The sequence below is a fragment of the Lissotriton vulgaris genome, chromosome 10, assembly GCF_964263255.1.
Source record: "Lissotriton vulgaris chromosome 10, aLisVul1.2, whole genome shotgun sequence".
Classification (NCBI taxonomy): Eukaryota; Metazoa; Chordata; class Amphibia; order Caudata; family Salamandridae; genus Lissotriton; species Lissotriton vulgaris.
The window spans coordinates 7,859,621-7,885,955 of record NC_141698.1 but is presented as its reverse complement, the minus strand read 5'-3'; the positions used below and the strand labels follow the sequence as shown (position 1 = coordinate 7,885,955).

The window sequence follows — 26,335 nt, the reverse complement described above, 5'->3', positions numbered from 1 at the left end:
GCTGCCTTGGTGGTGTCAAAGCTTCGGCTCCAGCCGCTTGCGGTGGAGGAACGTCGTGAGGTGCTCATCGACGCCAACACCGGAAAATTGTCGCTCCTCAAACGAAAGATTACGTCGGAGCCGGCTTTGGAACCTTTTAGGATTCCACTCAAGAACAAAAGGTACTCTGCGGACTCTTCGGCTCTGATGGAACCTCTGTCTCCACAAGCCCTGGAACACTCGCCGGCCCATTCCCCCGTGCCTGATGTGGACGAGGAAGAGGCCGAGTACGACTATCCTGCGTACTCGGATCCGGAGGAGGAGCAGGTGCCCTGGACAGCAGGAGGCGACACAGACGACCCGCAGTCGGGGCAGGACACTCAACTTTTCGCCGCAAAGACGTCCCCGACAGAGGACTCGGCGGCATTCAATGCATTAATAGAGAGAGCTGCAGCGAACCATGACGTCGAACTGCACTCAGACCCCGTGGATGCAGACTTCTTGGTCGACACCTTCTCGGTAGCCGAAAAACAAGTCAAGACACTACCGATGCTGAAAGGGGTGCTGAAGCATGCACAGGAGGTATTCAAGGAGCCCACCCGGGCGCGGGTGGTCAATCCTCGCATCGACAGGAAATATAAAGCGGCGCCCACGGATCCCACGTATATTAAGGGACACTTGCCATTGGACTCCCTGGTGGTTTCCAACGCTCGAAAGAGGGCGAATTCGCAGACTACTGGTGACGCTCCTCCCCCGGACAAAGAGTCCAAGATCTTTGAGGCATCAGGCAAACGCATTGCTGCACAGGCAGCGAACATCTGGAGGATCTCTAACACTCAAGCCCTGCTTGCACGTTATGATAGGGCCCATTATGACACATTAGAGGCCATCCTACAACACTTGCCTGACCAATATAAGGAGGCGGGGGAGATGCTCATTCAGGAGGGTAAACTCATTACGAATGCATCCATCAAATGTGCCTTAGATGTCGCAGACACTGCCTCCAGGGCTATCAATACAAGTGTGTTACTTAGACGTCATGCCTGGCTCCGAATCTCAGGGTTCAAACCCGACATACAAACCACAATATTGGGTCAAACTGTGAATCCTGACCATCTGTTCGGCCCTGAGGTGGATGCCTCCCTAGAAAAGATGAAAAAAGATACTGAAACTGCCAAATCTATGGGGGCTTTACAAAGTCAGCAGTTTCGGGGTGGTTCCTTTCGCCGCTCCAATTCAAGAGGCACCTCGAGGGGACAGGCATCCCAATCCACACAATACTACAAGGGTAACACCCAGTCCTCGTATAACAACAACAAGGGCAGGGGTGGCTACAGAGGCAACAATATCAAAGGCAGGGGACGTGGAAACAATGCATCCAGGTCCACCACCACCAACAAGCAGTGACGTCTTGTCACTTCCCCCCGATCACACGACACCTGTCGGGGGGAGACTCCAGCAGTTCCTGCCGGCGTGGAGGTCCATCACCACGGACAGGTGGGTGAGGTCTCTTATCCAGTACGGGTACTGTCTAGAACTTACGTCCATTCCACCGGACATACCGCCAAGAAGCCGTGCTATGTCCGACGAGCACTTGACCTTGTTGCAGCAAGAAGTTCTGGTCATGCTGCAAAAAGGGGCAATAGAGCTCGTTCCATTGCAGGAACGGGGAACCGGGGTTTACTCCCTGTATTTTCTGATCCCCAAAAAGGACGGATCACTCAGACCGATCCTGGACCTCAGGCCCCTGAACTGGTACATCAACTCGGAGCACTTCCATATGCTCACATTGCAGCAGGTGCTTCCCCTGCTTCAACAGGGGGACTTCCTAGCAACGCTGGATCTGAAGGATGCCTATTTTCATATTCCCCTGCATCCTTCCCACAGAAAGTATCTCAGATTCAAGATCTTAGACCAGCATTACCAGTTCAGAGTCCTGCCGTTCGGGGTCACCACGGCACCGAGAGTATTTACAAAGTGCCTAGCGACTGTGGCGGCGCATCTCCGTCGCCAGCACGTCCATGTCTTTCCATACCTAGACGACTGGCTTATTCAGGCAAAGACGGAACAGCAGTGCGTAGACCACGTGTCGCGCACCATTCACCTCCTGCACGGTCTGGGATTCTCTCTGAACTACCCAAAGTCCCATCTCCAGCCCGCCCACGTGCGACAGTATCTGGGCGCAACAATCAACACTCTGGCAGCCACTGCGCAGCCGAATTCAGTGAGAATCGCCAGTATTCAGGCGCTGATCCTACGATTCAGACCCCAACACTCTCTTCCAGCGAGGGTGTTCATGCAGTTGATAGGCATGATGGCCTCCTGCATCTCCATTGTCCCACACGCGAGACTACATATGCGTCCGCTTCAGGAGTGCCTTGCACGTCAGTGGACTCAGGCTCATGGGCAACTGACAGACCTAGTGTTGGTGAGCGGTCGGGCGTACAACTCTCTGCATTGGTGGAATCCACAAAACCTTTGCAAGGGCCGACCATTCCAAGAGCCTGTCCCACAGATCATCCTGACGACGGACGCCTCTCTCCAGGGATGGGGAGCGCATGTACTTCACTACACTGTGCAGGGACTATGGACACTTCAGCAAAGGAAGATGCACATCAATGTGTTGGAACTGATGGCAATCTTCATGGCCTTAAAGGCGTTCAAAGTACATCTGTGCAACAAGGTCGTGTTGATCCGGACGGACAACATGACGGCAATGTACTACATCCAGAAGCAGGGAGGTACACACTCTCCACAGCTGTCTCATCTGGCTCAGAGCATGTGGAAGTGGGCCATTCAGAGGAACATCTTCCTCATGGCAGAGCATCTCCCGGGCAAGGACAATCAAATGGCGGATCTGCTCAGCAGACACAGCCATCAGATGCACGAGTGGGAGATACATCCATCAGTACTCCAACCGTACTTCCAAAAGTGGGGTCATCCAGAGATAGACCTGTTCGCCACAAAGGAGAACGCAAAATGCCGAAGCTTCGCCGCCAGGTTCCCACACCCCCAATCACAGGGCAATGCGATGTGGATGAACTGGTCAGGCAGATTTGCGTACGCTTTTCCCCCAGCGCCTCTGATACCGCTGGTGGCACGCAAGCTCAGGCAACCCTCGATGACGCTCATCCTGGTTGCTCCAACGTGGGCTCGCCAACCATGGTACACCACGTTTCTGGAACTCTCCGTGGTACCGCATCAGAGGCTTCATCTCACTCCCAGCCTTCTGACGCAGAGCCATGGCGACATTCAGCACCCAGATCCGCAACAGCTCAACCTGGCGATCTGGCTCCTGAAGTCCTAGAGTTTGGCTACCTCAATCTTCCTCCCGATTGCATGGACATCATTCGGGAGGCAAGGAAGCCCACTACTAGAGCTTGTTATGCGGCTAAATGGAAGAGGTTTGTCATCTACTGTGTGGACCACAGCATTAACCCTCTAGATGCTTCCATTCAGAACATCATATGTTACCTCTTTCACCTGTATCGATGTAATCTAGCGTACTCTTCCATCAGCATTCACCTGTCTGCTATGGCAGCATATCTCCAGAATAGGCGGCACCTGTCTCTCTTTAAGGTCCCTGCTATCAAGGCTTTTCTGGAAGGACTCAAAAGGGTCATTCCACCAAGGACTCCACCAGCTCCAGAATGGAACCTCAATGTGGTTCTTACAAGGCTGATGGGTCCTCCCTTTGAGCCACTGCACTCTTGTGAACTCCAGTTTTTGACTTGGAAGGTTGCGTTCTTAGTAGCAATTACATCGCTACGGAGGATAAGCGAGCTGCAGGCGCTCACCATCCAAGAACCTTTCTTCCAAGTACATGCTAACAGGGTGGTGCTCCGCACTGACCCTAAATTCTTACCCAAAGTGGTCTCACAGTTCCACATGAACCAAACAATTGAATTGCCGGTGTTTTTCCAAAACCCAGAGACGCTGGCGGAGCGTATGCTCCACACTCTTGATGTGAAAAGGGCCTTGATGTACTATGTGGACAGAACAAAAGATTTCCGCAAAACCAAACAACTCTTTGTTGCTTTTGCCACACAACACAAGGGAAATGCAATCTCCAAAGCGGGGATTGCTAGATGGATAGTAAAGTGCATTCAGATCTGTTATGCTAAAGCTAAGCGCACTCTCACTATCCCACCAAGGGCCCACTCCACTAGGAAGTTGGGGGCCTCTATGGCCTTCCTAGGTAACATTCCCTTAGAAGACATCTGTAGAGCAGCCACATGGTCTACCACACATACTTTCACTAAGCACTACTGTGTAGACGTGCATTCCAAACAGCAGGCAGCTGTTGGTCAGGCTGTTCTAAAAACGCTTTTTCAAACTGCTGCAGCTGGCACAGGCGGCCGCCGCTAATGGAGGGACTGCTATGTATTCTATGCACAGATATGAATTCAGCAGCCCACATGCCTCGAACTGCAAATGCTACTTACCAGTATGCATCTGTTCTTGGCATGTAGGGCTGCTGACATTCATATCGCCCACCCTCCTCCCCGGCGCCTGTAGCAGCTGCAGTATTTATTCATTTACACATATGCTCATAGCATGGTCATCACTCACTTTCTTCACTCCATCTCTGCCAATGGCTAAAAACAATCTGGGGATGGAGGCGATGCCCATGCGCACTGTAGTCCAGGGGAGGAGCCACCTATCTCGTGATACTTCGAAGACTCTTCCAGGACAACAAGGTGCAATCATCCGGACCCAACACTAGGTGGCGGACTATGCACAGATATGAATGTCAGCAGCCCTACATGCCAAGAACAGATGCATACTGGTAAGTAGCATTTGCATTATGTGCATGAGAATTCCTTGCAACATTGCTCAGCACGTCTATGGGAGGCTGCATTGTGTGTGTATGTATATATATATGTATGTGTATGTATATATGTATGTATGTGTGTATGTGTATATATATATATGTATGTATATGTGAATGTATGTATGTATGTATGTATATGTATGTGTATGTATATGTATATACATGTTTTTCACATGTGATGTGTTTCGTGGGTGCCGCACATAGGCGGGAATATTCATGTGCTTATGACTTTGATGAGGATTCCCATCTAATAGAACTAGGATTACAGGTAAGTAACTTCTCCTTATTTACCTTGGGTAACACCTTATCTGGTAGAGACTGATTAGCCCCAGATTCCTTATCAACCCACCCATCCTCCCCACTTTGCAAATGGATTTCTGGGGACAGGCTTTCTTTGCCTTTGAGGGCACTAGCTTTCTATACCAATGGTCAGTGCACTTCGTGGCTCTGTGCTTCTGTAGTGAAAAGTTGCGAAAAGTAACTGTTGTCAGTGCACCTATGTGGCGCCTATATACACCTCTCGAACGTCCCTTCTGGCGCGACGCTGCCACGCGGAGCCAAGCAGCCTCACCTACTGGTTCTCAAGGGTACTTCTTGCAAAAAAAATGTCCAGATCTGACGCCTTGGGAAAATTCTAATTTAAGGAATCTGCTGCTAGATAGTTAACAGATAAGGAGTTACTGAAAGCAAGTAACTTGTTTATCTGGTGCTAACTTAGGCCGTCTGGACCCACAGGGTTAGTGCTTTAAAGTTTTCCTTGTAAAGTCTGATGCCTGGGAAATGTACTAAGGTGAGGAATCTCCGGTTGGTCTCTACCAGAAAAGGCAACCTATTTTAGCACAATTGTGAAACCTAGGACTGTGGTGTCCTAAGCAAGGTGCAAGTGTGAAACCCCCTTTCTTACTTTTCTTTTTTATCTCCACTCCAGGACTTTTAACTGGGCGTTGTCCATGGGAGGCAAGGTGCCTGTATCAGAGGGGCTTGAGCACACTGACCTTCCAGATGGAACTGGGGAGTTTCTAGATGCCTGGCTCATGCTGGTTGAGAAAATGGTGAACCCGACGACTGTCTTGGAGTCCCCGCATTCCCTGCCAGCGAAGGTGCCTGGAGGGCAGGCTTCACCTCAGTTTAGTGCCTTGCGCTTTCTAGTAGTGACGCAGAAGGTATGCATAGATAAATACACTTTCTCATAAAAACGTTTTCACTGTCAAAATGAATGAGTTCTAGCTCATCTCCAGATTGGTCTGTTATGAAACTTTTCTTGCATAAGCTAATGTCCCTACTTCCCACTTCTAGAAAGTATTCCTTAGGAGAAATGTACATTATTTTTCCTAATGTGACTGCAATTCTAACTTTAGCAAAACTAGTAATATCTGTGGAATTGTTATATAGCCTGTATCTCTGTTCACATGTTCGTTATCCTGCCATCTGGTGCTTCACTTTAGAAAGTTCCATCATTTTCTTTTGAAGTTGTCCTCCAGATGAGGAGCCAAGTAAGGTCACAGTGCCCCACTACGTAGTCTCCATTTTCTGAGGTTTGTTTTGCGCTATTTGTTTCGGATTCACCTCCAAAAGCTGTTTGGCTATTGTCAGAAGCACAAAAAGTAACGAGGGTCAATATCGGCAAAGTGTTTCCTTAAAGTGGATTGTGACGTAACCACAACACCAGCACGTTGAAACAGCATCAAAAACCTAACAGGCCAAGAAATCTACTCTCCCACGCGCTACGGCTGTGAGAAAGTGCCATCTTGCATGGTATGCCCCCACTTTTTGGTGAACTGCTGATGTGCTTTGACTGAGTGTGCCCTGGGCTCCTGCCAACCAGGTACCCAGGGCCTGTGTTCCTTCCCTAAAACTCAATTGGCATCTCTGGCCACCTGTCAGCCCCTGGTAAGTGTTACCTGTAAAAAAGTGGCTCTATATGTACTGGACCTAAGCAAGTCTCCAGAGGTATAACAGAGGTTAAAGTTAGATATAACCTTACACTCCAAAGTAGTTGCTTTATTTTAGAAGCAACAGGTATCAAAATATACTTTTCTCAATTGGAGTGACTTTAGGATATTACTTTGCAAAAAGGCAATAGACTTTGTAAGTACAGTAGCTACAGTGGTTGCAATAGGCAACACAATTTCAAACACAATTTAACATTGAGCTCAACGGGTTTTGTTACTTAAATGCAGTTGATTACCTCCAGGATTACTTTTCTAACCACAGGACTGGATCTTAAATTCAGTCCCGGAACATAAGCTGAAAACAGTTTAGTAAAAGTGTTTTGGTTATTGCAGTGATTTTTAAAGAATAAAACTGTATTTTAAAAAATCACACTTAAACCTTTCAGTGAAAACCCAGCAGTGTTATCCTATGGGAGGAAATTCAGGTCACAGGTAAGACGTTCTCGTTACTTTTGTAATCCAGTGCTGGGCTCCTAAGTCCAGCACTGCGATCTCTACCTAAGACAAATAAGTAATTACGTTTTAGTAGTTGGCCCGATTTTTAAAGAATATTTGTAGTTTGTAAAAATAGACACTTAGAAGAAATTTCACAGATAAACAGTCAATGGTTTCCTATGGAAGAAAATTCAGGTTACTGGTAAGTACCATAATTATTTTTGTGGTTCACTACAGGGCTAACAGGTACAGTACTGGCTTCTCCCCTGATCCGAGGTGAGTACTTCGGAATTCGGTATTCAGTTGATTTTAGATGAATATTTTAAAGTTTCAAAACTTCACACTTTAAAGAATTTTCGAGACAAACCAGTCAATGTTATCCTATGGAAGGAAATTGAGTTATCAGCTTTCAGGTAAGTACTCGACTGAAGTTAAGGTTCCGGGCATAGATTCAGGGGTCCCCCAGGGTCGGAAAGGTACAGTAGTACACCCTGAGCGTCACAGGGGCAGCTGGGTGCAGAGAGAGTAGGACCAATGCAATCCAATGGAGGTTTTTCAGCCATCGGGAGCTCAGTGTTATCCAATGGGAAAGTTAAAAAGGTGAACTAAGGCTGCAGACTCTGGGACGGAGATTCTTCAGGTGGGACCGCCACTTTGCGAGGTAAGTTGGGACCTTGGAGAATAGGTAGGTACCCCAAAGGACGGCACAGGTAGCTGTAGGGTGCAGGGGTGTCTTTTGGTGTCGGGATATCTTGGCCTCAGCTGGTCGCGGTTGGAGAGGTCCCTGGTTCTGAAGCTGCAGGCGTCGTCTGGTTTGTCAAGGAGGGTCTTTGGGCACTGGACTTTGGGTCAGAGTCGCCGGGGGACGTCCTTGTGGTCTTGGATCACTCTGGCATGGGCCGGGCTCGGTGGGTGCAAAGTGGGCTGGATCTGTGGTTCTTTGCCGGCACCAGGGGTTTTGCTGTTGGAGCAGAACCACTGCTCGTGGGAGTCCCAGTCTTTTGGAAGGTTCAAGGCAGGCAGGTCCTCCGGGGTTTTCGAGGTTGCTGTTCGCAGGAGACGCCAGAGTTTCGCAGGTTCAGGGATCGACAGGCCTGTAGGTTTCTAGGCCAAGTCAGTGGGCATTGTCCTTTTGTTAGCAGCTGCACAGCAAGTCTTCTTGTTTGTTGTTCTTCTTGTTGCAATCAGGATCTGAGGAAGAGAGGTTCAGGGTGCCCCTTAAAACTAAATTAAGGGGCGTTACAAGTAGGGCAAGGGCAGGGACCACGGGGTCCCTGTCCTGGGGTGGATACCCCCCTAGCCTGGTCCTCTCCTGTGTGAGGGGTGCAGGAGCCTATCTCTGATTATGCAGGGCTTCCCATCCTCAAGATGGCCGGAGCCCGGAGTTGTGCTTAACCTCGCCTCTCCCACCTGAGGGGTGGAGTTGGCATAGGTTGGCACACCCCCTTTCCTCACTTAGGGTTTCCCGCCGTTCTTCCTGCCAGAGTGGGGGTCAGAACCAGTGGGGGCCAGTTGCTGAGTACAGCAAGTGGCCTGGAGAAGCTCACCAAAGCGACATGCCTTTGAAGCTTCCCCTGCCCATCCTGGGTTAGGAGGCTTGGCACCTCGTCCCAGGATGTGCATTATCAGGCCCCCGAGAGCGGCAGGCTCTCAAACCAGGAGTCCAGAAACAAGTCTGGTGGTGGCAGCCTTGGTAGCCACGCTGCCAGGACACTGGGAGTTGGTTAGGTTTCAGGGGGCATCTCTAAGATGCCCCCTGTCGTGCATTTTACATTCAATCCCACACTGGCATCAGTGCAGGTTTAATGTGCTGCGATGTTTGATATCAAACTTCTTAGTCTTCAGTGAAGCCATCATGGTGCTGTGGAGTTCGTAATGACAATCTCCCAGCACCTTATACTCTTAATGGCAGCACTGCACTTACAGTGCCCATGAATGGCCCTGGGTACTGTAGGGGCACAGGGCTCATGCACCTGTGCCCACACCACCGGCATATGGCACCCAGCTAGAGGGGAGACTGATGGATGCCAGGGAAGTGAGCTTGTGGGCATGGCACACAGGGATGTGTCATGTCGACTCTTTGGTTAGTTCTGCACCTAGACACTCAGCCTGCAAAGGCAGTGTTTTGGTGTCAGGGCACAGGGCCCCTAAAGGTGGCACAATAAGTGCTGCAGCCCTTAAAGGTCTTCTCTGGTCACTATGCCCTGGGGTACCATTTACTAGGGGCTGACAGGTGGCCAGAAATGCCAATTGGGTTTTGGTTTCAACACCGTTTTAGGGAAGGTACACAGGCCCTCGGCACCTGGTTGGCAGGAGCCCAGTGTGAGAAGTTGGCCTGATATGCAGTGTTCACTATTCTAGTGATCACTATGTATCAGTCCAAACAACCCTTATGGTGATTGGTTGTAAGTCAACCTTATAGACCAGCTATCCTAGTAGCGTGGATACGAGCAGTCTTCGGGCTAAACTCTAGAGGGCGTGTTAAGCCAGCTGTTATACCATCACAAATACACCTTGAACACCAAGTGAAAGGACACCACACAAGTGTTATGAAAATAAACAGTGTATTTATTAAAATCACAACAGCCCTGTACTCTTTGAGGACAGGGTACTAAGCACACAACAAAACTCTTACGAAAATACTTTAAGTTGCACAATTTACACAAATGCCCGAGGGGCACGGAAAACCATATACTATGGAAGTGGAATGTGAAATTACTAGCAAGTAAGTACTGTACTAATAGGCTTTGGAATCGCTAGGACTACGTTACTGAACCTTTAGATTACTAGTAGGCGGCCTAGGGGACTCGGGTGCAGAGTTCTTAGATGGTGCCTGTGGATGCAGGGTGACTACTCCTTAGCCACAAGGGAGAAATCTTGAGAAGAAGTCGAGAGTTCCTTTCGTAGAAAGTAGTTTCTTGATTCAAAGATGATCTAATTTGGAAGGGTCCCCGCTCCTGCCTTTATCCTAAAGAAAGGGGTGGGTACGCGACTAGGTCCTGCCCTAGGGGTGGGACCAGGAAGGGGGGTGGTTACACCCCTCTCCCATGCCGGACTTTCCCCAGGCCAGGGGCTGGTGTGCCCCTGGAACTGGTTCTAGCCGGCAGATGCGTAGTGAGCACCGGGGTGCCACTTGCAGTCACCTTCCTGTAAAGCCCTGCCTACCCAGGATACACAAAACCCTGTCTGGGATGGTGCTAGCACCGCCCCTGACAGGAAACCCTTTGTCCAAGCTCCCCTCGCTGGAAGGACTCCCAGCTGCAGGGGGTCAGACTCGTGTCTGTGGTGGCAGCATCCATTTTGTGATGCTGAGGCTTGAGTTAACTTTAACCGGGGTTCACAGTTACATACATGTCGTGTCCCTCTAGAAGGGTGGAATGCTAACCCCGTCGCCAGAATTGGCGAGGGGTTAGTATTCCAATTCGTATGACACCTTACTCGACATGTTTTGATAAAGCAATACCAAAGATAGCATTTAACCGCGAGGATTATAATGCACTTAAGAGTATATGGTATGCGTTATCATGGAACAGCTATTAGGACTTGGTTCCGCGAACTGCAAACGGGCTCAGCTCATGCCAGAGCACCATCTCACACGATTCCAAGCACTCTGCCTTCAGGATTGTCAAGGCCTGCCATAGGAGTGACTGATAGGAATCTGTGTGTCCATTTTTAGTGTTAGATATAGGTATACTATATCTAAAGCAAAGGGTGATTACACCACCTTGCCCCAGCTGTCGTGCAGCCAGTTGTCAGATTTAGATGGCCATCCAGGGGTGGCATAATACATGCTGCAGTCCCTGGTAGGCCCTGGGTACACCTATGCCCTGAGTTACAGGGTCTGATAAGGTGGCCCAGTACCAATTGGAAATGTACCTAAGGTGCATGGAATCCAGTTTAGAGAGAGAGCAGTAGGCCTGGGGTCCTGATTAGCAGGGTCTCAGGCCAACTAAGTCGGAAAACCAGCAAAACACCAGGCAAAAAAAGTTGGGGGCAACCATAGTCGGGTATCCACCTTCCTACAGACACCACCACTGCCATGCACACACGGACACCACCACTGCCATGCACACACGGACACCACCACTGCCATGCACACACGGACACCACCACTGCCATGCACACACGGACACCACCACTGCCATGCACACACGGACACCACCACTGGCATGCCCACACGGACACCACCACTGGCATGCCCACACGGACACCACCACTGGCATGCCCACACGGACACCACCACTGGCATGCCCACACGGACACCACCACTGGCATGCCCACACGGACACCACCACTGCCATGCACACACGGACACCACCACTGCCATGCACACACGGACACCACCACTGCCATGCACACACGGGCACCATCACTGCCATGCCCACACGGGCACCACCACTGCCATGCCCACACGGGCACCACCACTGCCATGCCCACACGGGCACCACCACTGCCATGCCCACACGGGCACCACCACTGCCATGCCCACACGGGCACCACCACTGCCATGCCCACACGGGCACCACCACTGCCATGCCCACACGGACACCACCACTGCCATGCACACACGGACACCACCACTGGCATGCACACACGGGCACCACCACTGGCATGCACACACGGGCACCACCACTGGCATGCACACACGGGCACCACCACTGGCATGCACACACGGGCACCACCACTGGCATGCACACACGGGCACCACCACTGGCATGCACACACGGGCACCACCACTGGCATGCACACACGGGCACCACCACTGGCATGCACACACGGACACCACCACTGGCATGCACACACGGGCACCACCACTGGCATGCACACACGGGCACCACCACTGGCATGCACACACGGGCACCACCACTGGCATGCACACACGGGCACCACCACTGGCATGCACACACGGGCACCACCCCTGGCATGCCCACACGGGCACCACCCCTGGCATGCCCACACGGGCACCACCCCTGGCATGCCCACACGGGCACCACCCCTGGCATGCCCACACGGGCACCACCCCTGGCATGCCCACACGGGCACCACCCCTGGCATGCCCACACGGGCACCACCCCTGGCATGCCCACACGGGCACCACCCCTGGCATGCCCACACGGGCACCACCCCTGGCATGCCCACACGGACACCACCACTGGCATGCCCAGACGGACACCACCACTGGCATTTACAATGCCAGTAACTCAAACTTTAATGCTGCGAGACCTATTGCATTGCAAATGCTTGTTACTGAGATAGTTGCTGTTACACAACGGCTACGAAACATCTGAGGCTCTCAGGCTCTCAGGAGGGTTCTATGGGGTGAGGCTATTCTGATTGGTTGTTGCAGAATGTTTGGTCTCTTTTACAAAAAGAGGTGGATAAGCTACAAATGAGATGAGATCTAGGCCTAGTTTTCTCTTTTGTACTTACTGCTATGGCATTTTTTATTTACCGAGGCTCCCATTCCGACGACGGGGGAATGATACAAAGCATGGTAATCTATGAAGGTTACCAGTACTGGGGAACCAACGTTACAGGTAAGTAACTTGTTTTCTTCCTTTGACGGAAAGACTGTCATCAATGAAGGTCAAAGGCGACATCATTCATCAAGTCTCTCTGCCATCAGTAAGACAAGTGGCCCCTCTGCTAGGCTCAATGGCCTACTGCATCTTCCTCATTCCCAAAGCCAGGTTGAGGATGAGGCCACTTCAGCAAGACTTCGAAGACAAATGGAATCAAGCCTGAGGTCAGTGGGACAACCGGATTCTATTATCCCCCAAGTCCATCCTCTGGTGGATGCATCCACAGAATCTTTGGTCGGAGTTACTTTTCATCAGCCTCTGCCAGTGCAATCCTTGATTGGACGCTTCTCTTCAGGGCTGCTGGGGTGCACATCTAGGTCCCCTTCGACACAGGGAAGATGGTCCCCCAACGAGCAGACTTATCATATCAACATGCTCAAACTGCGGGCAGTTCACTTGTCTCTCAAGGCGTTTCAACCTGCCATTCAGTCAGACTCAATATTGGTTCAAACGGACAACACAACCACCATGTACTATTTTAACAAACAAGGTGGAACACGTTCTCGTCCTGTCGCTCGATTCCCAAGCCATTTGGCACTGGCTGCTAGCCAGGAACCTATCGATCACTGCAGTCCATCTGCCAAGGGAGCCGAATATACGAGCGGACTCACCCAGTCATCACTTCAAAGAGCAAAAAAACTGGGTGGTCAACAACGACGTGGTGGCAGACATTTTTCAGCAGTGGGGTCATCCCTGCATCGACCTCTCCGCAGATGAAAAAAACAAAAAATGCCACGCCTTCGCAACCAGGTTTTACCGACCAGGAATGAGGGGGAATGCGCTTTTGATAAACTGGTCAGCAACGTTTGCATACGCCTTTCCACCCCTCCCTTTCATTCCTAAGGTAGTGGCAAAGCTCCTGAGATCCAGGATGAAGATGATCCTAATAGCATCTGACTGGCCTCGCCAATGGTGGCATCCAGGCCTGTTGCAGCTGTCAATTCGCCCGCATCGGAGAATTCCATGCAGGCTGGACCTTCTAACCAAAATCAGTGGTGGGGGGGGCTTGAGAAAGAGGGGTGCTCTTTCATCCCAGCCTTCCCTCGCTCAGATTGACAGCATGGCTCCTGGAGTCCTGCAGTACTAGGTAAAAATAGGAGAGGTACCCCTTAACTGAAGTCAAGGGAATTGGGGTTCACCAACCAATATAAAAGAGCAATTCCCTTGAACAAGGTCATTTACATAAACACCATGAATAAGAAAAAAAGCAATAACTATAACTAAATTAGGAGTAAAAAACTTGCAGAATTTATTGTATACAGTAAAATTAAAAAAGCAGAGAACATAGTTGGCTGCTTGGCACAGATTAAAAGAGGTTGTAAAAAACAGTAAAATAACAATCCACATTCAATATTGACCAGCAATATTGCTGAAAGCAGACAGAAACAACAGTAAGACATACAATTTGTGCAATACAGGGTGTGTGTTCTGTTCTATTAAAACACCGGTGTTATGCACATTGGGATATTATGTCAACAACGGTGTTTGAGCCGCGAATCACACTGTACTAGGGCGTCAACGCGTTTTGGTGGTTTGTTGAACTTCTATCCACCTTTATCAAGACAAAGAGTAAATTTCTGTCGTAGTGTACATAGGTTCCTAAAAGATGGATACACAGTGGAATCAGTAACATGGCAATGAACTCGTTATCAACATAAGCCTGTTTACATTTTTACAAAGACTCTATTGTTCACATTGATTGACTAATATTTACAATCCATCTCTAGGTGCAGGTTTTCATAACATCATAAGAGACTACACAGTTATAACACATTATGCCTTTCAGATCTGACAAGTTTTAATAAAGGATCTGTCTTTTGTATTGGTTCATGAGCATCCTATATTGGTTTCTAGGGGTAACCTACTAGCATAATGTAAGGCCAGGTATTTACATATGTATCTCAGGCCAGCTGTTGTAAAATCCCAGGGGGCAGGGTTTGTTTCATGATGTTTTTGTTCCCTGTGTGGCTAGCCCCTGTAGTAGCTGGAGCTCGTTATTCTTACCGCCAAACATAGATAGGCTATTACCCCTGATGCTTATTTATGCCTGGGTATGATTGGTTAAATTCATTATTTAAGGTATCAATGACCCATTCATTTATATTGGTTTTAGCATTGATGCAGAGGGATAACTTTCAAATGTCAGAAAAACGTAAACGTGTAATTTACCTCTGAAGTGTGAAGGACCGATGTACAGTGTTAATACGGTCGTGCTCTAGAGAGGCGTTGTTACTCAGACCGTAGATACTCATAGAGAATTTTCGAGCTATGTCTTTGTTAGTGTCCCTAGTAGGGAGATACACATGATAAAATACAGAGGGGAAAGATTACCCTATTTGTATATAATGGCTAAGACATCTTACACTGATACTTGAGCTGTACATATCAAATTTAAATTTACCTTGTCCTTAATATGTTGGGAATTTATAGCAGAGCGGGTTGCATATGGGTCCTTCCGCCCCTTTTGAATTGGCTTGTATTCTAGTTTTGTTGTTGAATCTACCTGCAATTTAATATCATGAGATGATTTTAATATTCGCTCCAGTGTGCTCTATTAAGCCTAACCTATCCCTAATGTATACTGTGTTGTCATACCTGTTGGGTAAGGTGGCAATGTAATGCATAACTTTCTCGATGCACAGCACTTTATTTTCTAACCCGCTGTGTCTCACCAGAGGCGCCTAAGTCTTGCCCCAGTGACTTGAGTATTAGTTCCCTGTCAGAAATGAGACCAGAATCAAAAAAGAGGGAGGTGTTTAGTAAATGTTCTAGAAGATTTTAGATTCTAGGTTCTGATTGCCGAAATAGCGTCTAACTGGAACACTTAACTCTACGTCTACTGCCGGCTGCACGCTTCTCTGGTCGTTTTCTTTCAAGAGAAGGATGTTACCTGTAATCCTAGTTCTCTTCCAGGGGTATCCTCATCAAAGTCATAAGCACCCCATCCACCTTCCCGGGCAAGTGAACATAAAACATACTTATGTTTATGAAATGGTATGTGGTTATCCGCAAAGAACTGACCAATCACCTCTGAGGCATGATGAGAGGTAAAGGTCATGGCTACCTTAAAGGCACGGTGCCAGTTTATTGTTACTGTTTATGTGGGTTAGCTTTTCAGCTTTCTACACTGATGTTTTACCTACAACGCAGCCTATGTGCTGACAATGCTTTCACTTACCTTGCAGGATTACCTTTTCTGCTGTATAATAAAGCAGTTTTCAAAGGCTTTCTTTCTCCCTGCTTTATTGGAATGTATTTGTGCAAAGACTTCTCTTGCAGCATTTTGTGTGTATGTATATATATATATATATATATATATCACACACATATATATATATTAGAACACGGAGCTGGCAATGAATAAGGCACACGCCGAAACGCGTCTGCCAGGTGTCTTAACCCTACTTGTCAAGATGGTGGCGAAATAAATCTCCTGACCCCTCCAAAACGCACATATATATATATATATATATATATATATATATATATATATATATATATATATATATATATATATATATATATATATATATATATATATATATTTTCACATATATATTTTCACATATATGGTATGTGTTTTCCGGGGTCCCACACATGGGCGGGCATATTAATGTGCTCATTACTTTGATGAGGATACCCCCGGAAGAGAACTAGGATTACAGGTAAGGAACTAATCTTTCTTTTCTGTCCAGTGTTCGGTGCCAATGTTTTGTGGCCCTTTGATACCAGTGTTCAACAATGACCTGCAAAGTGTATGGCCAATTATCTTTTCACTGCCTCAGGACCCTAATAAAAGCTCCCATTCAATGTTAATGACTTCAGTAAAGATTCTCATGATGAACTGAAAGTAGCTTTCGCTCCTTCAAACTTCTCTACCGTCTTGCGTTGCCTCCCTTTTGAGGTAGTCAATCAATTATATAATTTGTAAAGTGCACTACATACAGTTCGCTCGGGTCTACTATGAGTTTCTTCAGTAGGGCGTTGATCTCTGCGTGTTTAAAGCTGTCCGGGAAGGTTGCAGTCTCGAAGGATAGGTTGATGATGTTGCGTAGGTGGGGTGCGATGGAGCTGCCGGCTTTGTTGAAGATGTGGTGTGGGAAAGGGTCAGATGGCGAGCCAGAGCGGATTGTGCCCATTGTCTTGATTGTGTCTTTGATGCTCACGTTGGCCCAGGTTGTGAGGGGGTCATCGTTGGTGGGGTGAGATGGATCCGATGTGTTTGGGCTTGTTAGGGACATCCGGGGTTAAAACTATCGTGGGTGTCAGGGATCTTGCGGTGGAAGGAGGCGAGGGAGTCGCCCAGGGCTTGCGAAGTGGTATGTCGTTGGCGATGGAGCTGGGGTTGGAGAGTTCCTTCATGACGTTGAAGAGCTCCTTGCTGTTGTGTGAGTTGTTGTTGAGGCGGTCTTTGAAGGTGGTCCTTTTGGCGGTCTTAATGAGGTGGTGGTGGTTGCATATAGCGTCTCTTTGGGCTGCGCGGCTGCCCGGCGACTTCTCGCTGAGCCATATGTTCTCCAACTTCCGACAGGTGCGCTTTGACGCTAGGAGTTCCAGGGTGAACCAGTTGGCTCTCTTGCTGGTGTCTTTGAGGGTTGGTTTTTTCAGCGGGGCTAAGGTGTTGGCGCAGTCTTCCATCCATCTCAGGGTGTGCGCACCCTCGTCGGCATTGGAGGGGTTGGTCGGTGGGTTGAGTGCGAGGTTAGTCTGTAGTTGTACTTCGGTGATTTTGCCCCAGCAGCGACGGGGGTCTGTAGGGTGCGGTGATGTGCGACGGGTTTCCGGAAGGTGAAGTGGATGCAGAGGTGGTCGGTCCAGGTGGGTTCCGAGATGTGGCTGAAGGAGACGTGTGGGCTTGAGGAGAAGATGGCGTCTAGCGTGTGTCCGTCAATGTGGGTTGGCGATGGGACAAGCTGTTTCAGCCCGGGGTTGGCGAGGTTGTCTATCAGGGTGGCGGAGTTGCTGTTGTTTTTCTCGAGGTGGAAGTTCAGGTCGCCGAGGATGATGTAGTCAGTAGAGGTCAATGCGTGCGTGCTGATTAAGTCGGCGATGGCGTCGCAGAATTGCGGTCGGGGTCTGGGTGGTCTGTAGATGAGGGTGCCTCTTAGGGTGGTTTTTGGGTCCGTGTGGATCTGGAAGTGCATGTGTTCGGCGGTGTTGAGTGTCGAAGGTGTTTGTCGAGACCCTGATGGTTTTCCTGTGGACGATGGCGATTCCTCCTCCGACGGTGCGGTCTCTGCAGGAGATCCTATATCAGTCGGGGATGGCTATGGCGATGTCTGGGGAGGAGGCTTCGTTCATCCAGGTCTAGTCAGTAAGGAGACGTCTGGAGATGCGGTGTCAAGTAGGTCCCAGAGCTCAACTGCAGGTTTGCGTGCGGAGCTGGTGTTGATCAGGATGCATCGGAGCTGGATCTGTATTGTCGTGGCGGGTGTCTCTGCGTCTTCAATGCAGGAAAAGCAGCAGTTCTGGCAGGCGAAGGGGCCATGGGTGCTCTTCGTGGTAAGTCTGCAGCAGGCGGGGGTTCATCCTGGGTTGAGAGCGATGAGGGTGCTGGCGGCGTATTGGAGGCAGTCTTAATGGTTGGTGCGGGGGCCAGGGGTTCTGGCGCTGGGCGTGGATGGGCTTGCCTTAGGGGCACGTGTCTGCTGCGCACGGGTGCTAGGCGGCTGCTCGCACTGAGCCTGATGGTACTTGAAGTGCCTGGTATAAAACTACTGTGAGCTGCTCTTTACTGGCTGATGTTGGTAAAATAAAACCACAGTGGGTTTGGAAAGAGACCCACTTCTCCAATGCTGCACTTTAAGGCACCTGTGACAACGTCCTCCTGTCCATGGAGTGGCAGCAGTTTGGCTCCCACTCGGTCCGCGACAAGCGCGGCAGGGCTTTCCCACGACCGGGACCGGCCGTATTACATCCAACCAAAACAGTTACCCATTCAGGAAAGCCACATCCAGGCAGGTTTATTTTCCTTCGTTTTAATTTCAACAGGGTTACAGCAATGCGAAGTGAGAGTTTGTCCAAGTGTACAGCCTGACTCAAGGCATACAACGCGAGATGAGCAGATGGGGCGTTGTGCCGATGAATACTGGCATCGCAAACAAGAAGGAAATAATATCCGGACCCACTGGGGTTTTAAATTGAAGTAATTTTATCTTTACTCTGGGAGCAGCGCACTTGCGTAATACTAAGAACTTCATGTACCAGCAAGCTCCGAGGAGCCAACGCCCACTTGGACAGGTGCATGTGATTTATAAATGACTCTAGCTCCACACAGAGTTTTACAAGCCTCTGAAGAAATGCTCAGGAGAGCAAGAAACGCGTCAGGCTGCATGAAAGGAAAGAGGACGTTGTTTTCCCTGTCTACGATGTAATCTGCCCACGAAAATACAAACCTACCTGCTTGTGGGCTCTTTGAAAGTAAGGGACAAGTTTTGGATATATATATATATATCATGAGAAACACCAAAGATTGTTTATAAACTGTTTTAATGCTCAGATAGCAGTAGAAATTCTTATAACACACTGAAAGCATAGAAAGCTCCCAGGCTGCATTGCAAACAGTCTAAAATGACTGAAAAGCTGACCTGTAGCTGCATAGCAATAAACTGACATCGTGCCTTTAAGGCACCCATGACCCCCAGTATCCCATCATGCCTCAGGGGTGACAGTTAGGTCAGTTGTTCTTTCCGGCTCCTTCAGGAAGGATCCTGGTTACACAGCTCCACTAATTTCTGTTTTCTGACAGAAAATTAATTCACTTTTAACAACTTTTTTACTTACTTTGACATTTAACATCTAGTCAAGTAAGAAACTGTCTTTTTCAGTCAGTTTAGTGAACATTTTCACCTGAGAACGCCTTCACTTTTTGACAAATGTCCTTGTGGCAACAAGAAGGCAAAATCAGACCACCACGACGTCTGTATCCTGTCTGCCTGAAGAACATGATCCAGGTGTGAAGTTGGCCTGATATATGATGTTCACTGTAGGAAGGTGGATATCAGACTAATGTTGCCCCCAACTTTTTGCCTGGTGTTTTGCTGGTTTTTCGACTTAGTTGACCTGGGGCCCTGCTATTCAGGACCCCAGGCCCACTGCTCTCTGTAAAATGGATTCCATGTACTCTAGGTACATATCAAATTGGATACGGAGTCACCTTATCAGCCCCTGTACAGTGTACCTTAGGTACCCAGGGCATAGGTGCACCCAGGGCCTACCAGGGGCTGCAGCATGTATTATGCCACCCCTGGCTGGCCATCTAAATCTGACACAACTGGCTGCACGACAGCTGGGGCAAAGTGGTGTAATCACCCTTTGCTTTAGATATAGTATACCTATATCTAACCCTAAAATGGACACATGTATTCCTATCAGTCACTCCTATGGCAGGCCTAATCAATCCTGAAGGCAGAGTGCTTGGAATCATGTGAGATGGTGCTCTGGCATGAGCTGAGCCCGTTTGCAGCTTGCGGAACCAAGTCCTAATAGCTGTTCCATGATAACGCATACCATATACTCTTGTGCATTATAATCCTCGCGGTTATATGCTATCTTTGGTATCGCTTTATCAAAACATGTCGAGTAAGGTGTCATACCAATTGGAATACTAACCCCTCGCCAATTCTGGTGACGGGGTTAGCATTCCACCCTTCTAGAGGGACACGACATGTATGTAACTGTGAACCCCGGTTAAAGTTAACTCAAGCCTCAGCATCACAAAATGGATGCAGCCACCACAGACACAAGTCTGACCTCCTGCTGCTGGGAGTCCTTCCAGCGAGGAGAGCTTGGACAAAGGGTTTCCTGTCAGGGGCGGTGCTAGCACCATCCCAGACAGGGTTTTGTGTATCCTAGGTAGGCAGGGTTGAATAGGAAGGTGACTGCAAGTGGCACCCCGGTGCTCACTGTGCATATGCCGGCTTGAACCAGTTCCAGGGGCACACCATCACCTGAGCTGGGGAAAGTCCGGACAGGGGAGAGGGGTGTAACCACCCCCCTTCCTGGTCCCACCCATGGGCATGACCTAGTCGCGTACCAGCCCCTTTCTTTAGAATAAAGGTAGGAGCGGGGACCCTTCCAAATTAGATCATCTTTGAATCCTGAAACTTTCTACGAAAGGAACTCAAGACTTCTTCTCAAGATTTCTCCCTTGTGACTAAGGTATTCACCTTGCATCAGCGGGCACCAACCAAGTAACCTGCGGTTTGCTGCACGTCCTTCCTCCGGAACCAGACCGACCAGCACGACGAGAACCGGCTTCCCTGGCACCTCTGACCTCTACCTGCATCATCAGCCCAGCTGAGATTCGTGGGTGTGACGAGACCTCGAGGGACCGGCCATCTTCAGAACTGCACTACACTTGTCCAGCACGACTACCGAGGGACCCTCGAGTGGGTGCGCTGGGGTAAGAGAAGTCCCAACCCCAAGCAGCACGAGCACCGAAGTCCAGCCCCCCAGCATCCACCAGATCTGCGTGGGGCCCTTTTGCTTCTGTGTTGCTTGCCACGTTGTCCGGTCACTTGCCCGTTGGCTAGTGACCCTCCAGACGACGTCCTACGTTTGTTTCACTGCTGGTCTAGCTCCTCTAGACTGGCCCCAGTCTCATCCTGAAGGGGACCTTCCTCGGACCCTCCTTGTCCACTCAAGACGCCATTTTGTGTCGCCACGTGGGCTTGCCGTAGCCAAGGCTTGTTGCCTCCTTCACCGGATCCAGCATCGCCATTAGCAGACATCCGACGTGGGACAGCTCGCAGACCTCCAGCCTGGTCGACATCAGCGCCCCTGGTCCGTGCAGCAGCAGAATCCAGTGTCACCTCTTCACCTGGCTGAGTGACCTCGTCCGGTGCCATCCTGGTGCCAACCTAACCACTGGCTAGTGGTTCAGAACTCGGTCCCCTCTGCTTACAGGTTCTCTTCTTCACTGATCCATCCCTGGATCAGCCCGGAACATCTTCACTGGTCGCCTGCCAGCAACTTCCACTTCAGGCTCCTGGTTCGTCAACGAGGATTCCTGACGACACTTGAACCCTATGCAGCCGCAGCCCCTGGGCTAGGTAAACCGAGTACCACGGTGCTCCAGCGTAGATTCACTCTCTAAGTGTCTAGGTCCACTTTCGTTTTTGACCTACCTAGTCGGGTTCGCCCGAGAACACTAACTTTGCATTTACTAGTATCCATAGACTTTGTCCCGCATTACGCGTGAGAGTTTCCACTCTGCACACGACGTCCCTAGGCCTCCTGCTTCTAATCTAAGGGTTCAGCATTGTAGGCCCAGCGGTTCTAAAGCCTCTGACAGTAGTACTTACCTGCTAGTAATTTCGCATTCCACTTCCATAGTATATGGTTTTTCGTGCCCCTCGGGCATTTGTGTAAATTGTGCGACTTTCAGTATTTCTTTGAGTTTTGTATTGTGCTTAGCGCCCTGTCCTCATAAAGAGTCCAGGGCTGTTGTGTTATAAATAAATATCTGTTTATTTTCATAACAACTTGTGTGGTGTCCTTTCACTTGGTGTTCAAGGGGTATATGTGATGGTATAACAGCTGGCTTAACACGCCCTCTAGAGTTTAGCCTAAAGACTGCTCTTGTCCATGCTACTAGGATAGCTGGTCTATAAGGTTGACTTACAACCAATCATCAATAAGGGTTGTTTGGACTGATACATAGTGATCACTAGAATAGTGAGCACTGCATATCAGGCCAACTTCTCACACTCGTGGGTCAAATGCTAAATTTGGCATAGCATTATCAAAACATGTCGAGTAAGGTGTCATACGAATTGGAATACTAACCCCTCGCCAATTCTGGCGACGGGGTTAGCATTCCGCCCTTCTAGAGGGACACGACATGTATGTAACTGTGAACCCCGGTTAAGTTAACTCGAGCCTCAGCATCACAAAATGGATGCTGCCACCACAGACACAAGTTTGACCTCCTGCTGCTGGGAGTCCTTCCAGCGAGGAAGGCTCGGACAAAGGGTTTCCTGTCGGGCAGTGCTAGCACCATCCCGGACAGGATTTTGTGTATCCCAGGTAGGCAGGGCTGAGAGGAAGGTGACTGCAAGTGGCACCCCGGTGCTCACTGTGCATATGCCGGCTCAAACCAGTTCCAGGGGCATCCCAGCCCCTGAGCTGGGGAGAGACTGGACAAAGGAGAGGGGTGTAACAACCCCCCTCCTGGTCCCACCCATGGGCAGGACCTAGTCGCGTGCCAGCCCCTTTCCTTAGGATAAAGGTAGGAGCAGGCCCCCTTCCCAAATTAGATAATCTTGAATCTTGAACTACTTTCCACGAAAGGAACTCTTGACATTCTCTGAAGACTCTCCCTTGTGGCTAAGGAGTAGCCACCCTGCACCAGCAGGCACCACCTAAGCGCTTGCGGTTTGCTGGACGTCCATCCTCCGGATCAAGACTGACCAGCTCGACGAGAGCCGGATTCCCTGCCATCTCTGACCTCTACCTGCATCATCATCAGCCCAGCTGAGATTCGTGGGTGTGACGAGACCCGTGGGACCGGCCATCTTCAAGACCTGCACAACGCTTAACTAGCACGACCGCCGAGGGACCCTCGAGTGAGTGCACTGGGGTTTGAGAAGCCCCAACCCTGAGCAGCTCCAGCACCGAAGTCCAGCCCCCTAGCATCCACGAGATCTGCGTGGGGCCCTTCTGCTTCTCTGCTGCTTGCCACGTTGTCCGGTCACTTGCCCGCTGGCTAGTGGCCCTCCTGACAACGTACCACAACGTTTACACCGCTGGTCTAGGTCCCCTAGACTGGCCCTTGCTCCTTGTTCAACAAGAAGTGCCCTGGACCCTCCTGGTCCACTTCAGACGCCATTTTGACTCCACCGCGTGGACTTGCCTTTGCCAAGGTTTGTTGCTCCAATCCTGGATCCAGCATTGCAGACAGCAGACACCTTCGTGGGACAGCTCGCACCGCCAGCCTGGTCTCCGACAACGCCTCCTGGCCCGTGTGACTGCAGAGCCCAGCGTCTATGGACAGTACAGTTCAAGTAAAAGGTGAGTACGGACAATCCTGACTAGTTAGGACTAAAACAACTGTGGAACTGGACACTAGGAGAGTCAATCTACCCTTGAGCACCGAAATGCTCTTGTTACCTCACCCACAGGCTGCGGGTGCATAGGTGCCAAGTCGTGTCTGGTTCTGGCGTTGAAGTCTATGGAGCCTGGAAGAAAAGATGCTGCAGGCGACAAGGAGGAAGATGTCCGGTGTGATCCAAGGGTGGATCAGTGAAGAGGTGAACCTGAAAGCAGAGGGGACAATGTTCAAAGTCACTAGCCAGTGACTGGAGTGGAACCAGATGTCGTCGTCCCGATCAGGTGAAGAGTGGACGCTTGTCTCTGCAGCCACGTGGACCAGGTGGTGTCTTCGACGACCAGGATGGAGGCACGGCTGTCCCACGCAGGCTCTCGCTGTTGGCGGTGTCGGATCCGGCGTCAACAGGCCTTGGCAAAGGTAACCCACACAGTGAGTGGAAACTGCGTCTGGAGTAGACCAGGAGGGTCCGGGGTGCTTCTCCTTTGCAGGGAAGCAGGGGCCAGTCTGGAGCAACCAGACCAGCAGATTGGATTTCAAGGTTTGTCGTCTAGCAGGTCACCAGCCAGCTGGCAAGTGACCAGACAACGCGTCTAGCAGCAAACAGGCAGAAGGGCCTTATGCAGATCTCGTGGATGCTGGACGGCTGGTCTTCGGTGCAGGAGCTGCTCAGGGTCGGGGCTTCTCAGTCCCCAAAGCACTTGGTCGAGGTTACCTCAGAAGTCATGCTGGAGCGAAGTGCTGCTTCTCTTCAAGATGGCCGGTCCCACGTGTCTCGTCGCACCCACGGATCTCAGCTGTGCTGCAGATGTAGGTAGAGGTCGAAGAGGTCTGGGAATCCGGGTCTCGTCGGGCTCTGAAGTCTGGATCCTCGAGGGAAGACAACAAAGGGAAGCCGCTGAACACTGATGGTGCCTGCTTGTGCAGGGTGGACACTCCTTGCCCACAAGGGAGATTTCTTCAGTCTTAGCTGGAAGTCGAAGTCCAGAGTTTCTTCTTGTAGAGTTTCAGTTCAGGATTAATCTAACTCTGAATGGGACCAGCTCCTACCTTTATCCTGCTAAAGGGGGCTGTACTATGACTAGGTCCCTCCTATGGGTGGGACCAGGAAGGGGGGTGGTTACACCCCCTAACCTTAGTCCGGTCTTGCGCTGGGGCTGGAGAGCCCCAGGAACTGGTTTAGACCGGTGTATCCACAGGGACAGCTTTTGTGCCGCAGGCATGTCTCATTCCTTTCAGGCTTGTCCTACCCAATACACAAAATCCTCTCTGGGGTGGTGCCAGCACCTCCCAAGGCAGGAAACCCTTTGTCCAAACCTTCCTCGAAGGACTCCCAGCAGCAGGAGGTCAGACTTGTGTCTGTGGTGGCAGCATCCATTTTGTGATGCTGAGGCTCGGATTAACTTTAACCGGGGTTCACAGTTGGGTACATGTCGTGTCCCTCTTGAAGGGTGGAATGCTACCCCCGTCGCCAGAATTGGTGAGGGGGTAGTATTCAAATTCGTATGACACCTTACTCGACATGTTTTGATAATGGTATGCCAAAGTTAGCAATAACCACGAGGATTATAATGCTCTTAAGAGTATATGGTATAGCGTTATCATGGAAACGGCTAAAGGACTTGATTCCGAAAGCTGTAGACAGGCTCAGCTCATGCCAGAGCACACTCTCACATACTTCCAAGCACTCTGCCTCCAGGATTGTTAAGGCCTGCCATAGGAGTGACTTATAGGAGTATATGTGTCCATTTTAGGTTTAGATATAGGTATACTATATCTAAAGCAAAGGGTGCTTACACCACCTTGCCCCAGCTGATTGACCAGCCATTTGTGTCAGATTTGGAGGGCCAGCCAGGGGTGGCATAATACATACTGCAGCCCCTGGTAGGCCTTGGGTTCACTTATGCCCTGGGTACCTATGGTACACTGTACAAGGACTTACAAGAGTGACCCAATACCAATTGGTAAATGCACCTAAGGTACATGGATGTCAATTTAGAGCGAGAACAGCTAGGCTGTGGGTCTGATTAGCAGGCCCACAGCCAGGGAAAGTCGTAAACCAGTGAAGCAAAAAGCAAAAATCTGGGGTGACCATAGGATTGCAGACCCCACTCCTACACCAGGCACCTGTCCTCCTTGTGAGCACCTGTCAGGAAGTACTCTCAAAGACAGGGAGAGGATTCGCATTTATGGCCTGGCTCACAGGTCATCCAGAGGAAGGTCTCCGGTGAAGGGCTCCAAGAAGGCTAAAACATCTTAAAAAGAGAAGTCTTCACACCCTTCAGCTACAGCGTGGGCTCGGCGCTGAGAAAAGAACCACCGGTAGGTCAACTCTCTTCAAAACTACAGTCGATGGCGGCCTCGCCGTCGAAGAGAAGACCAGGTACGTCGACGACTGCGAAGAATCCAGTTCAGTCGTCGAAATCCCCTCCGCCGTCGCCAACCAGGCGGCGAACGGTGTCGAGGGAGGTCACTCTGCCGCCGTCAACCGGGCGACGTTCGG

At 50.1% G+C, this 26,335-nt stretch overlaps 1 protein-coding gene across 2 annotated transcripts in view; it reads left to right on the top strand.

Moving 5' to 3' along the window:
* Positions 1-26,335, top strand: part of HUWE1 (HECT, UBA and WWE domain containing E3 ubiquitin protein ligase 1) — a 1,800,886-nt gene that overhangs the window by 594,374 nt on the left and 1,180,177 nt on the right. For both annotated transcript variants that reach the window (XM_086940169.1, XM_086940170.1), the window contains one exon: positions 5,742-5,976. In XM_086940169.1, coding sequence (XP_086796295.1) covers positions 5,742-5,976 — 235 coding nt within the window. The remainder of the gene's footprint in view (positions 1-5,741; positions 5,977-26,335) is intronic.